Source organism: Chiroxiphia lanceolata, chromosome 30 (assembly GCF_009829145.1).
Source record: "Chiroxiphia lanceolata isolate bChiLan1 chromosome 30, bChiLan1.pri, whole genome shotgun sequence".
Classification (NCBI taxonomy): domain Eukaryota; kingdom Metazoa; phylum Chordata; class Aves; order Passeriformes; family Pipridae; genus Chiroxiphia; species Chiroxiphia lanceolata.
Window position 1 is genome coordinate 1,591,558 of NC_045666.1, and position 14,080 is coordinate 1,605,637.

Sequence of the window (14,080 nt, forward strand, 5' to 3'; positions counted from 1 at the left end):
CCCCGGGGCCGGCCGGGAACGGCGACGTCCCCCCACCGGGACGGGCACGGCCGTGGCCGCAGGAGCTGCCGCGGTGCCGGGACGGGCGGTGGGAGGGGAGCAGACCCATGAAGCTCCTCCGAGCCGGGGTGCAGGGCACGGAGCAGAGCTGCCCCGGCTCCGAGAGTGTGATCTCAGCCGGGAGAGCCTCGCCAGGGCCGGGCAGTGCCGCGGGCGCCCGCGGGACGCCGATGCTGTAGGTGAGTGGGGAAGCACCGCGGGGTCCGGGGCTGCACTGAGCTCAGCATTTCCCTCCTGATTTACCCCCGGGGCAGCTGAAAGCAGGATTTGCCCCCTTTTCCCTCACGTTCGGTGGGACGCCGGAGTCGATGTCGGGGTTGGAGAAACTGGAATTGGGGCTGGGAGGGGGAATCTGGCTCCACACCAGTGTGCTGGTGACAGGATCCGTCCCCACGTTCTTGCTAAAGGGCTGAAGTAACACGCAGCTGCAACGGAAAGGCTGGAATCAACATGGGAAATGGGGAATTTGGGTGTACTTTGAAAAGCCACAGGGAAAAATGAGGGAGAGTTGACAGCAATTCTAGCCAGGGGCTGGAGCGAGGGCGGCGGGCACGGACGGCAGCGACACTGCAGGATGTGCCACCTCCATGTTCCCCTTTGGCACAGCCAAACTCTGGGTCTCTCAGAGGAGGGGTGGGTGAGGAAGAGCCAAACGGCTGCTGAAGAGGCTCCATCTCCAGAGCCAAGCTGGGATGAGTCTCACCATGGAGCTCTGTCCCACTGTGGGCACAGAGCCTTCCCTGAGGCCAGGCCAGGGTCACCACCCTCGTCCCTGCTCTGCACGAGGAGCAGGGGGCAGTGCCAGCCCCACGCTGGGGTGAACCTGGGCGGGTTTTGCTGCTCTCTATGTGTGTCTCGTGTTCATGGAACAGTGATGCCCATCAGGGAGAGGGGCTGGGGTGGCTCAGCCCCTCCAGTGCAGCTCCCTAAGCCGAGCATCCCTCCTGTGCCAGAGGGTGAGCGCGGCTTTGCTGCATCCCTGACCCACCTGCAGCCCCGGGCAGGGAGAGGAAAACCTCCCCCTGAGCCTGAAACCAGGCTGGAGCCTTGGGAGCTGTGGCAAAGCTCCTGCCAACTCCAGCAGTGTCCTGCACGCCAGCAGCTGGCACATGCCTGGCTCACCCTGCTCCTACTCAGATGGCACCGGCACTGGCACTGGCACTGGCACGAGGGGCTCGGCTGTGTCTGGCTCCCTGTGAAAAGGCAGCACAGGGAACTGAGTCAGGAGCCACATCCTGTGTCAAACCCCCCTGGGAGCAGCAGAAACTGCAGGGGAGGGCAGAAGCACCGGGACTGTGAAGCTCAGCCGAGCCCCCCCAGTAAGACCCTAACCCTAACCCTAACCCTAACCCTGAACCATCCTACACATCCCAAGGGTTGTGCCCAGCCACCCTTCCCTGGACTCCTGTTGCCTCCTCCTCCACCTCGATGGGAAAATTCCCCTTCCCAGGGCTGGGTCTTGCTCTGGACCCCCCGGCTGTGGTGCTCATCATTCCCAGCCACTCCTGTTGGCATCCACGTCCCATCCAAGAGGTTTTCACTGGGGTTTTTTCCATCTCCTGATGCTGCTACAAATCCTGAAAGATATGGCACAGATGGGGAAAGATGCTCTGGATGCCGGGAGGGTGCTTGAGCTGCAGTTCCTGATGACAAATGAGGAAGGTTGGGGACAGGGATGGGGGTGCAGGCTCTGATTTGACCCGTTACGGAAGCACTCAGGATGTTTTTCCAGTGGGATGCCAGGGATGACTCTGGATTAAGGTTTGCTCTTGGTAACAACAACAACCCATGTGATATTTCATATACAACAAAGTTTTGGGCCCTGCCCACTTTGTGTTTCACAACAAATACCCCACAGCCATCTAAGGCTTGGGATTTAATGGAAGGGGCTCCATGGAGGGAATTCACCACCTGGGAGACTCGGCTTTCCTTTAAAAAGATGCATTTTGGAGCTCTCAGAATTGCAGGGAGAAGCAGAGTGCCTGGGGGCACCCTGGGCACTCAGGGAGCAGCAGCCCAGCTCCGAGGGGGGTTGAGGTTTTAAAATAAAGCTGATCCCAGCCCAGGTCCAGGGGAGTTGGGATTTTAAAACAAAGCTGATCCCAGCCCAGGTCCAGGGGAGTTGGGATTTTAAAACAAAGCTGATCCCAGCCCAGGTCCAGGGGAGTTGGGATTTTAAAACAAAGCTGATCCTGGCCCAGCCGAGGATCTGGATGGAGATCAGCCCGGCACGGGACACCCGGGACCAGACCCCGCTCCTGCCCTCCAGCCCCCGGACCTGGCACCCGGTCGCTGTTTCCTCCCCGCGAGCAACAACCAAGCGAGTTATTTCGGGGAGGAAAAGCCCGTTTTACGGCGCTGCCGGAGCCTGCCGGGGTCAGCCGCGTCTGAGCGCGCTCCCGAGGGCTGGGCTTGCGTGACTCCGCTTCCCCATCAAGGCCAGAATCTAAACAATCTTGATTCCTGTCCCGGCAGCCCTGGGCTGGGCTCTTCAATTGCAGGAAACGGAGCCTTTGGCGTGTTTATGTCGGGAACCACGAAGAATGAGCCGAGGAGGGGCCGGGAGCCCGCGGCCACGGAGCGGGGCGGGGGGCACTGGGGGGCTCCGCCGTGTTTGCCTTGGCAGAAATGTCCCTTTTACAAGTCAAAAAAAAAAAAAAAAAAGGGAAGAGGAAAAAATAGCCAAACTTCCCCCGAGGCACAGCAGGGAATTTTTGGCTGCCCCTGTTTGTGTCATTGATAAGCTCGGTGCAAAAGCCCCCCCGGGATCGAGCCCCGGACCGCGGCCAGCGGCACTCGGAGGCTCCGGTGCACGTGGTGTGAGGGCTTTGAGCTCCATCCCAGGGCCTGGATCTTGCTGAACCTGGAATCTCCAGCGGTGCCGAGCCCGTGAGAGCCGTGCTTTTACAGAGCAGGAGCCGTGGGAATGATGGGAAATGCTGGAATACGGATCGTTGGCACGAAGGAAGGATGTTGGGGCAGCGTGGACAGGGCAGGGTCCCGGTCCCAGTGCCATGGTCGGGAGGTCCCCCAGGCTCGGGAGGTCCCGGGATGTGCTCTCAGGAAGGGCTGTACCCAGGACGTCCGGAGCCAAACTCCGTTGGAAGCAGCACATCCTACCTCGCTCCGCCCGCCCTCTCCCTCTCCAAGTCCCCCCTCTTCCTTCCCAAAGCCCCCCGGGGCTGGTGATGAGCCCCTCGGGGGTGCGGGGGCCGCTCTCACCGCTCCGCTCTCCGCAGGACGATGCCGTGTGGAGCCGGTGGCCGCGCGGTGCTGGCGCTGATGACTCTGTCCCTCGGCCTCGCAGCCGGTGAGTACCAACGGGAGGGGGTGAGCGGCAGGTTAAAACAAACCCTCGGCTTTTTGGGAGCGTCTCCGCCCAAAATAACCTCCTGCAGAGGGAGCCGGGGCTCCTCGGGGGAGGCGCCGTCCCCAGCGAGGGGCTGTGGTCCTGCGGGATGGTGACCCACTCCCCAGGGAGGATCTCGGCTTAATTAATTAATTGTGGTTGATCAAGTGCTTCGCCATCACCGGAGGGGAGATGGGGAAGGCCGGCACCACGTGCTTTAGAGAGTGCTCCTTCCCAGGGGTGATGATGATGATGATTATGGGGAGGAGCTGCTCAGCATCCCAGGGGAGCACCAGCTGACCTGGGGACAGATCCAGCTGGCCCTGTTTGTGCAGGGGGATAGGGACAGTGCTGGGGAGGAGCAGCAGAGCTCACTGAGTCTCCATCAAGTCCCCGTCCTGCCCACGGGGCCACCAACCCAAACCCGGCCTCGCCACCACCCCACTGGCACCGGGCAGCCTTTGGGGCAGGGGGATGACAGGCACAGGAGGGGGACTGGCCACTGCCAGACATCCCCTCGCTGTCCCCTCGCTGTCCCCTCGCCGCTGGCCGCCTGGCTGCCCTCACGCTGAACTCGCTGATTCCAGGAGGGATATTTTCTACGCGAAAGGGCAGAGCTAAATCGGGAGCTAAATCGGGAGTTCGGGACTGTGGCGCCCTCTGAGCTGCTCCAGCGCCACAGCACAGGGAAATGCCTTCGGGGAAGGCAGGAAAAGCTCCAGGAAAGACGCCGGGTTTGGCACCCAGCTCCTGAAACACCCTCTGGGAAGGCACTGGCTGAGTTTGGGGCTTTTGATCCCATCCCAGCTCCCGGTATCCGGCTCCCACGGCTCCCACGTCCCCTGGGACCCCACGGGCAGGATGTGCCTGTGTGCTGTGAACCAGTGCATCCCAGTTAATCCCAGCTGCTGAGGCTGGATGCACAGCCCATCCAGTGCCTGTCAGAGGTGTGGGGGCAGGCAGCCCCCAGGTTCAGGGCTGGCACTTGGATCACAGCTGGGAGCAAGTGATTTTCCAGGAGTTGTCAGGATGGGCTCCCTGGACTGAGCACCCACAGCCACCTTCCCCTTCTCGACCGTGATGGTCCCAGGCTGCCCACTCTCAAAATTTGGCTCAGGAGTCTCTAGGACAATGGCCCTGTCACCAAAGCCACCAGCCACCCCATCCAGGGTGGTCCCGTGGCACAACGTGCCCCCTCCTTGTGCCCACAGACGAGCTGCTGTGCGCCTGCGACGTGCCCTTCTGCAGCCAGCCCACCTGCACGGGCAAGGTGTGCTTCGTCAGCAAGAGGAGGGAGGAGGGGACCATCACCCAGCACCGGGGCTGCTTCTCCCAGAACATCCTGGAGCACTGCAACACGCCCGTGACGGAGCAGTACGGCATGAGGTGCTGCGAGTCCCGCATGTGCAACGCCGAGCTGGAGATCTTCCTGCAAGGTACGGGGCCACGGGGGCGAGGGGCAGAGCTGCCCACGCAGCTGGGCAGTGTGGTGGGGTCTGCAGATCGTCCCTGTCCTCGCTCAGCCCCTCCAGAGCCACCTCTTCCCAGGTGGGCAGGGCCAGCGAGATGCCCTCAGGTGTCCCTTATTGGGCTGTGCCCGCAGAGCTGCCATCTGTGGGGTTGAACCCAGTGCAGAGCCACCCTCTCCAGCTCCAAGCCCAAACCCCAAGGCCTCCACCCTCCCACATCGAAGCCTGAGCCCCAAGACCTCCATTATCATGCTCCCATCTACCATTTCCCCCACCCAGGAGAAGATGCCCTGGGAAAAGTGCCTTCCCTGCCCAACCTCCTCCTGATGATCTTCATCCCGCTGCTCGCCCTCCTCGTCCTCGTGGCACTCACGGGGCTCTTCTGCTGGAAGGTGGCCCAGCACCGCCAGAAGCAGAGTGACCTCAGCGACACTGACCTCATGCTGAAGGCGTCCATGGTGGGAGACAGCACCTTAGAGGTGGGTGAGCTCCGGGAGGGACCCCAAATGCCCCCGAGGTGTGGGAGGGTGGGGTGGCCTCTGTGCTGACCCCACAGTCGCCCCGGCTGTGCAGGACCTGCTGAGCGACGACTGCACCACGGGCAGCGGTTCGGGGCTGCCCTTCCTCGTGCAGAGAACGGTGGCTCGGCAGATCACCCTCGTGGAGTGCGTGGGTAAGGAGCAGGGGGGGCTGCCCTGGTGCCCCAACTGGTGCTTGGGCAATGCCACCACAACTTCACACCCAAGACAGGGGGTTGGACCCAACCAAAACCCCGTAAAGACCCCCGAGTTCTCCCACTGTCCTGCTGATGAGGGAGGGACAGAGAGGCTGGGTGGGTGGATGGACGGGATCCCGGTGCACCGTGCTGGGGGTGGGCAGGGCGTGGGGGGTCCGAGGGGCTGCGTGGCACAGCGCCGTGGCCGTGGCAGGTAAGGGGCGCTACGGCGAGGTGTGGCGAGGCGTGTGGCACGGGGAGAGCGTGGCCGTGAAGATCTTCTCCTCCCGGGACGAGCAGTCGTGGTTCCGCGAGACGGAGATCTACAACACCGTCCTGCTCCGGCACGACAACATCCTGGGTGAGCGGGGGGCCGGCAGGGCTGGGGGGCGTGGGGGGCAGCTGGGTGAGGGCTCCACGGTGCCAGCTCTTCTCCCTGCCCAGGTTTCATCGCCTCTGACATGACATCGAGGAACTCCAGCACTCAGCTGTGGCTCATCACCCACTACCACGAGAACGGCTCCCTCTATGACTTCCTGCAGAGAACGGCCCTGGACGTGGAGACCTGCCTGGGCCTGGCCTCCTCCATCATCTGCGGCCTCGTCCACCTCCACGTGGAGATCTTCGGCACCCAGGGCAAGCCCGCCATCGCCCACCGGGACCTGAAGAGCAGGAACATCCTGGTGAAGAGCAACCGGCAGTGCTGCATCGCTGACCTGGGTGAGATGGAGGGGCAGGGTGTGGCACCCCAGGGATGTGGGACCTCAGGGATGTGGTACCCTGGGATGTGTGACCCAGGGATGTTTGACCCAGGGATGTGATACCCCAGGGATATGGTACCCCAGGGATGTGGTACCCTGGAATGTGTGACCCAGGGATGTGTGACCCAGGGATATGGTACCCCAGGGATGTGGTACCCCAGGGATGTGTGACCCAGGGATATGGTACCCCAGGGATATGGTACCCCAGGGATGTGTGACCCAGGGATATGGTACCCCAGGGATATGGTACCCCAGGGATGTGGTACCCCAGGAATGTGGGACCCCAAGGATGTGGTACCCCAGGGAAGTGTTGCCCCACAGACGCAACATCCCGGGACACAGCACCAGCAGCACAGCACTGACCAAGGCCAACACCCTGGCCTTTTATAGTTAAACTGGAAGATCTCAAAGGTCCTCCCCAACCCCAATGACTGTGACTCTGTCCCTCCCCAGGGCTGGCTGTCATGCACTCCCAGGGCAGCGACTACCTGGACATCGGCAACAACCCCCGGGTGGGCACCAAGCGCTACATGGCCCCCGAGGTGCTGAGCGAGCAGATCCGCACCGACTGCTTCGAGTCCTACAAGAAGACGGACATCTGGGCCTACGGGCTGGTGCTCTGGGAGATCACCCGGCGCACGGTGGTGAACGGTGAGTGGATCCCGGCCCGGCGGCTCCGCTCGCTCCCGGCTCCCCGCGAGGCTCCGGCTCCGCGCTCGCTCCGTCCTTCCCTCCTTCTCTCGTTGCCTTTTTTTTTTTTTTTTCCTTCGCCCAGAAGATTAGCTGTAAATTATAAACACTGTAATCTAGTGTCAGCACCCGGCTCCCTGATTAAAGGGCCCATTAGGCTCAATCAGTGCTTTGTTTGTTCAGCGCTGATTAGAAAACAAGCAGCTCCCGAGCTCTGCCTGGAAAGCGGCCACGGCCGGGACCTTCGGCCGCTGGGGCTTGGCTTGGGAACTCGGGAATGGGGACAGGGATGAGGTCTCCCCCACGCCGGGGAGGAACCTCCTCGGGACTGCCCGGCCAGCGCTGCTCATCAGGCAAAGCCCATTAGAAGCATTAATTAAATGGTGGGTGCTGGCGGGTGAGGGGGGAGGTCCCCCCAGGCACAGTCTGGCCGGGATAATCTCATTTACGGCCCCAGGGCTCCCTCAGATTACACATTTACTCCGAATTACCCCAGCCATGTGCAGGGACGACCTTCAGCCAGCCGGGTTTAACCCTTCCAGAATCCCTCTCCCTCCAGGATGGCCTCAGGGCATCAGGGGAGGACTCCAGGGGACCCCGAGGTTTGGGGGCTACGCCTTGGGGTGCAGGGAGCTGGCGAGGGCTCAGGGCATCCCACAGAGGTTAAACCCTGCGGGGACACAGACATATGGAGGGACTAAATGAAGATTAGCTGGGCCAGCTGGCCGTGGGGGGACGGCTGGAGGTGATGGCAGTGCTGGGGGCTAGAGCTGATGCTGGGGGCTGGAGCTGGTGCTGGGGGCTGGAGCTTGTGCTGGGGGCTGGAGTTGGTGCTGGGGGCTGGAGCTGGTGCCGTGGCTGGCGTTCATGGTGGGGCTGGGGCTGGATTAGTGTCAAGGCTGGAGCTGGTGCTCGAGCCACCAGCAGCGCCAGAGCCGTGCATTCCATGGGCACCATCACTGGCACGTCCCACTGGCAATTCCCCCCGTGCCCCCCAAGGCAGGGAGCAGCTCAGCCATGCCAGACCCTCCAGGCACCCCGTGATGCACAGGTTGGGGGTGATCCCCCACCCCTCACGCCGCCCCCCTTCCCGCAGGAATCGTGGAGGAGTATCGGCCGCCCTTCTTCGACGCCGTCCCCAGCGACCCCAGCTTCGAGGACATGAAGAAGGTGGTGTGTGTGGACCAGCAGACCCCCGTGATCCCCAACCGCCTCTTCTCTGACTCGGTGAGTCCCGGGGGGGGCCGCCCCCCTCCCACCCTGGGCCAGATCTTTGCCCCCCGTTAAACCCTTCCATTTATCCCTCTTTTTGTGCCTCCCCAGGTTCTGTCGGCGCTGGCGAGGGTCATGAAGGAGTGCTGGTACCAGAGCCCCTCCGCCCGCCTCACCGCCCTGCGCATCAAAAAGACGCTCAAGAAGCTGAACAATTCCCTGGAAAAGCCAAAGCCGGAGCAGTGAGCGCCGGGAACGCGCTGGAGCCGCTCACGGGCTGCACCGGGGACTGCGGCGAGGCCGATGTCGGGATGGCTCCGGTCTCAGAGGGGTTTTGCTCACAGCCCCCGCCTCTCCCACCCCTCCTTGGAGCCGTTTGGATTTGCAAGGAGTGAAAAAATAGGAAAAAAAAAAAACAAACAAAAAACAACCAAACCATAGGAGGAATCTTCCAGTCGGTTATAAAAATATCCCCCCCCCCCGGATCCGTCATCCGACGCCGGCGCGTCTCGTCTGCCCGGCGGGGAGGGCAGCGGGTGCCTGGGGCTGGTGGCACACCCTGAGCCCCCCCGGCTGGACACCACCATGAGGGGCACCGAGGAGGGAACCATCCCCTTCTGCACCCTGAGCCCGCGGGGCACCCACCCAGCGCTGGCACCGTCCTGGCACCAGTTCCAGCCCCGGAGCTGCCCAGACCTGCCCGCCCGGCGCTGGCAGCGGGAACGCCGCGGGCTCGGCGGCGGCAGGAATTCCCCGGCAGGGCTGCGGTGCCCGGCGCGCCTCTCGCCGAAGGAGAGGGATGGATTTCACTGGCAAAGGATGGTCCAAGGGCAGCGTCGCCCCGGCCACGCCGGATCCGCACCCTGGCACGTCGTGGGGCTCCCCAGGATGAGGAGCTGCTGGCGTCAAGCACGGCCTGAGCACCCCTCCGAGGTGGGGGTCCCGTGGTGGCCTGATCCTTCCCTGCCCAGCAGCCGGCACCCCCTTCCCAAAGAAGTGCCCTTTTGGGTCTTTGCCAGAGTTTTGGTGTTTTCCGAGGTGTTCCAGCTCCATCCCACGTCGCTCGCCGCCATCCCAAAATCCACCCCGCGCTCCAGGCTGTTCAGACACGACCAGGACGGGACGCTCAGCAGAGCCAGCTTTGCTCCATAACTATTTAATTATTAAGATTTAATATATTTAATAAAGTGTAAAGCTATTTTATCGCCTAAGAGCTGCCAAACCTCCCACGCCGGGCACTGGGCACCGCGGCAGGATGGGCCCCGGAGCTCCTGCCCGGCTCCATTTGTGGCTTCACCTCCGAGTGTCCAAGGGATCCGTCGGATCCTGCGACAAACCTGGCTTCACTCAGCCTTGTGCCAACCCTTTCCCGGTGCCCACGAGGGGCTGGGGCTGCTCCAGGGGGCTGGGGCTGCTCCAGGGGGGCTCCCTTGGAATCGTCTTGGTCTGAGCCCAGTTGGGGACTGGGAGGAACTGGGCAGCAAGGGGCAGCTGCTGGTTGTGGGCGGGGGATGAGGGGATGTGGGGCTGGGCAGGGCAGGGGTCGGGGGGGCCCTCCCGGGGGTTTGGGGTTCTCTGGCCAGGTTTTGGGGTGCCCTGCCCAGGGTGGCTCAGTCCCCAGGCAGATTGCACATACACACACACACGTCACACATGCACACACACAAATCACGCTCGAACACACACAGCATGTATGTACAGACGTCATACATGATCCCACACGCAGAAGTCATGCTTGAACATACACAAATCACGCTTGTACACATCTCCCACGCATGCACACACGGCATACATGACTGCATGCACACACATCATGTCTGCATAAACACATCACACGCATACATCACACACATATCACGTCACACATATCACACACACATATCATATGTCACACATATATCACACGCATACCACACGCATATCATAGACATGTCATACATGTATCACACACACATATCACACACATATCACACACGTCACACGTCACACACATCACACACGTCACACACATCGCACACATCACACACGTCACACACACCACACACGTCACACATATCACACATGTCACACACGTCACACACACCACACACATGTCACACATATCACACATGTCACACACATGTCACACGTCACACACGTCACACACATGTCACATACATCACACACGTCATACACATCACACATGTCACACACATCACACACGTCACACGTCACACACACGTGACATGCATCACACACGTCACACACATGTCACACACATCACACACATGTCACACACGTCACACACATCACACACATCACACACGTCATACACATCACACACGTCACACACATCACACACGTCATACACATCACACACATGTCATACACATCACACACGTCACACACGTCACACACATATCACACACGTCACACACATCACACACATATCACACACATGTCACACATGTCACATACATGTCACATACATGTCACATACATGTCACACACACGCCCCTCCCTCCCCTCCCCGTGGCGCCCGCGCGGCCCCGCCCCTCTCCCGGCCCCGCCCCTGGCCCCGCCCCCCGCGCTGCCGACCCCGCCCCCTCCCGCCGGCGCTGCGGCCGCTCCGCTCCGAGGCCGCGGCGCTTCGCCCGCCATGGCCGCCCGGGCCCCCCGCTCCCCGCCGCCCCCGACCGCCCACCGCCGGCCCCCGCCGCCGCCCGCCGCCCCCCTGCTCGTCCTGCTGCTGCTCCTGGCCGGGCCGCTCGGCGGGGCCCGCGGTGAGTGAGCGGCGGCGCCGGGCCCGGCCCGCACCGGGCACAACATGGCGGCGCCCCCGCCCCCGCCGGGAGGGGAACCGGGGGGGGGGGGAGAGGGTTCGTGAGGGGGAGCGAGGGGCGATGGGGGCAAGCGGGGGTGAGGCGATGCGGGGGGCTGAGGGGAGCGGGGGGGGCCGGGGCCTACCCGGGCCTGGGTCTGGGTGGGGGCTGTGGGGCAGGTGAGGGGGGGGGTGATGCCGGGGGGGAGATTTTAGGAGGGTTCCGGGGCGGCGAGAGAGGGTTGAGGGGGCTGGAGGTGCCCCCGAGACTGTGAGGAGGCCCTGAGGGCTTGGTGGGGGGGCACAGGTGGGTGTTTCAGGGTGGGGAGAAGGAATTGGGGAGGGGGGACCCATGGAAGGGTGGGGGGTGAGAGGGTTGAAGGGAGGGCTGAAGGTGCCCCCGGGGCTGTGAGGAGGCACTGAGGGGTTTGGGGGTGCGGGGCAACACAGGAGTGGGTGTTTCAGGGTGGGGAGAAGGATTTGGGGAGGGGGCTCCATGGGGTGGGGGTTCCTGGGAGGTTGGGGGGCTCTGGAGGCATCAAGGATCTCGTGTGAGGGTTCTTGGGGGGGGGTCCAGCCTGGCCGGGGGGGCTCAGGGGGCTCACAGGGGTGTGTGGTGCAAAGAGGACCCTGGAGCTGGTTTTGGGGGGTGTCCCTTTCCCCATCTGAGATGTCCGGGGGGGGGACAACAGCAATTGGGGCTGGGGGTCAGCTCCCAGTGCTGGGGGGTCCTGTGGTGCCAGGGGATGCTCCACCGAGGCCCGTGCTCACCTTGGGGAGAGATCTGGGAGCCTCCAGCCTGGCTTGAGGGGATAACGAAGGAAACTGGGATTTATGGGCTTCTCTCAGAGTGAGGATGGGCTTGGGGGGGCTCCTGGGGGTGGGTCCCAGAGGTGTTTTGGGCTTGGCACTGAGAAGCGGGTCAGCCCAGGGTGGGAAGTGCCACCCTCTTTTTGTGGAGCCTGTGGAGTTTGTCACCTCTTCCCATCATCCTGTGACCCGTCCTGGGGGGGCTTTGGTGGCCCCCCCTGCCCTGGAGATCACGGTGTGTCCGTAACTTCCAGCCCCCCAGAACCTGCGGTTTGGGGTTTTAAGGAAAGGTTTTAAGGAAACCTTTCCCAGCCCTGAGCCTCTGGGTAGGAACAACTGTAAATATTTGTTTGGAGGGAGGGAAAACTCTTTGTGTCGGTCGTTTGTTCCGTGCTGATCCCTTTCCTTTACCTGGCGGGGTCCTGCCACTCCCGGGGGACGAGCGAGGGGTCTTGGCTCTGGGTTTGGGATGAGCTGGGCCCTTTTCTCCAGAGGAGGGGCCTGAAGGATCTCTGAGCATCCCTCAGGGGACAGAGGACGGGCTGGTGGCCGTGGCCTCCGGTGTCCAAGGCTGCCCAGCACAGTCCAGCTCCGTGGCTGTCGGGGCGATCGCTGTTGTGTAACTCGGGTGCCTGTTCCGACAGGAATATTTTTCTCCTCCTCCCCAACCTCTCACTCTTCGGGTTCTGCATTCCCAGCCGGCCGTCAGAGGGTAATAACTCTGTGTGTGTGCAGATCTGGACTTGTCAGAGCCACAGAAAATGGCTTTAAACCTCACCTGGGCAGCAGGTGAGGGTTTGTTTGCCCGTGAGGTCCTGGGAATTTGGGAATGGAATTGTGTTTTAGGGGGGAGAAGGGCTGTGCTTTGGTGTAACCTCAGGTAAAACCCAGCCTGAGGAAGGGGTTTCAGTTCCTCTGGCAGAGCAGGATCAGATGAGACTCACTGCACGGCTGCTCTCAGGCTCTCACTTAGGTGCAAGATGGTGTTTATTAAAAAAAAAAAAATCATAATTAGTAAACAGGAAAGGGCCACTTGACTGCACGAATCCCCTGGAAACTCGGCGACTCCCGGTGCCTTTGATTTTGGCCTCTGTGAGTGACTATTGTTTCCGCTCAGTGTGCACTGAATGGTTTTATTCAGTCCAAGGTGTGAGCTCAGCCTGGATTTGAGGGAGCTGTGCTCCTGGAGCGAGGGGCAGGATGGCAGGGAACAGGGAATCACCCTGGGAATTGTTTGCTGCTGGAGCAGCCATGATGCACGCTCCGCGTGCCGGGGCTGCCCTCACTATTGTGCTTTATACCACAGCTTTAGCAGCTGCTTGTTTCAGGGAAGGCTGGAAAAACATCCGAATTTCTGCAGTGCTGGGGAGCCTGAGCCTCTGTGTGCCAGCAAACAGAGCAGAAAACACCCCTCCAGCCCCTTCCTTTAAAAAAAAAAAAAAAAAAGGAAAAGAATCAAGAAAGGTGCCTCTGCAGTGGTGGTTCCGGGGTGTTGCAGGTCAGCTTTGCTTGAAATAAAGCAAAAAACCCCACCATGGAGAACAATTTGGGGCAGCAGATTTTATCATTAACACCTGCTGCAAATATTTACCCGGTTAAATCAGGCAAACCCCCCCCCCCCCCCAGCGCCGTCCGTAACTGACATCCTACAACTTTCCAAGAAAGCCTTTCTCTGACTGGAAATTAGAAACAGTGTCCAACAAGCATTCTTGAACTCCTCCAGCTCCTTGGCCAGACAGCTTGGGTTGGGTTTTTTTTTTTCTCCCTGGATACGCCGGGCGCTGCCAGGAGTGGATGCTCCGGAAATGGCTGTTGCGAAAGGAGCGAAGGCAAACGTCAGTTCTCTCAGCAAGCAAAGTTCACTGGGTGGTGGTGACCAGTGGGAACGTGTCTGCCCTGAGCAGAATGGCCAGGAACTGCTCCTCCACGAGAGTTTTACAGGGGTGAAATGCCAGGTGGGAGCTCTCTTGTCCCCCCCTGGTTTAAGCCCCTGGCTCTCGGCCTCCCTGTGCTTTGCTTGCGGACATATATTTATTTATTTTCAGCAGCAAAACAACCTTCCCTGCACTTTAAATCCCCTTGGTAGCCTTGCTGCCTTCTGTGGGCTTTTTGGAAGTACAGGTGGATTGCTGGATGTGGGAATATAGACCACACGTTAAACAACTTATTTGTACTCTGGAAAAGCCAAGTTGCCTGAGAAAAGCCAAGATGGGT

At 61.2% G+C, this 14,080-nt stretch overlaps 2 protein-coding genes across 3 annotated transcripts in view; both read left to right on the forward strand.

The window, feature by feature from the left end:
- Positions 1–14,080, forward strand: part of ACVRL1 (activin A receptor like type 1) — a 14,264-nt gene continuing 184 nt past the window's right edge. Inside the window, exons 1-10 of the mRNA XM_032713403.1 lie at positions 1–239; positions 3,300–3,370; positions 4,621–4,845; positions 5,158–5,357; positions 5,452–5,551; positions 5,808–5,954; positions 6,038–6,313; positions 6,808–7,005; positions 8,141–8,271; positions 8,368–9,443. Coding sequence (XP_032569294.1) covers positions 3,304–3,370; positions 4,621–4,845; positions 5,158–5,357; positions 5,452–5,551; positions 5,808–5,954; positions 6,038–6,313; positions 6,808–7,005; positions 8,141–8,271; positions 8,368–8,502 — 1,479 coding nt within the window. The 5' untranslated portion in view covers positions 1–239; positions 3,300–3,303 and the 3' untranslated portion in view covers positions 8,503–9,443. The remainder of the gene's footprint in view (positions 240–3,299; positions 3,371–4,620; positions 4,846–5,157; positions 5,358–5,451; positions 5,552–5,807; positions 5,955–6,037; positions 6,314–6,807; positions 7,006–8,140; positions 8,272–8,367; positions 9,444–14,080) is intronic.
- The window catches only part of ACVR1B (activin A receptor type 1B), an 18,280-nt gene continuing 15,157 nt past the window's right edge, over positions 10,958–14,080 (forward strand). Inside the window, exon 1 of one of the 2 annotated variants that reach the window (XM_032713405.1) lies at positions 10,958–11,018. Coding sequence is in view for 1 of the 2 variants with exons in the window: in XM_032713404.1 (XP_032569295.1) it covers positions 13,815–13,821 (7 nt within the window). In the remaining variant the exon portion in view is untranslated. Of the gene's footprint in view, positions 11,019–11,656; positions 13,822–14,080 lie in introns of those variants that run through there. The other variant, XM_032713404.1, reaches the window with a different exon arrangement.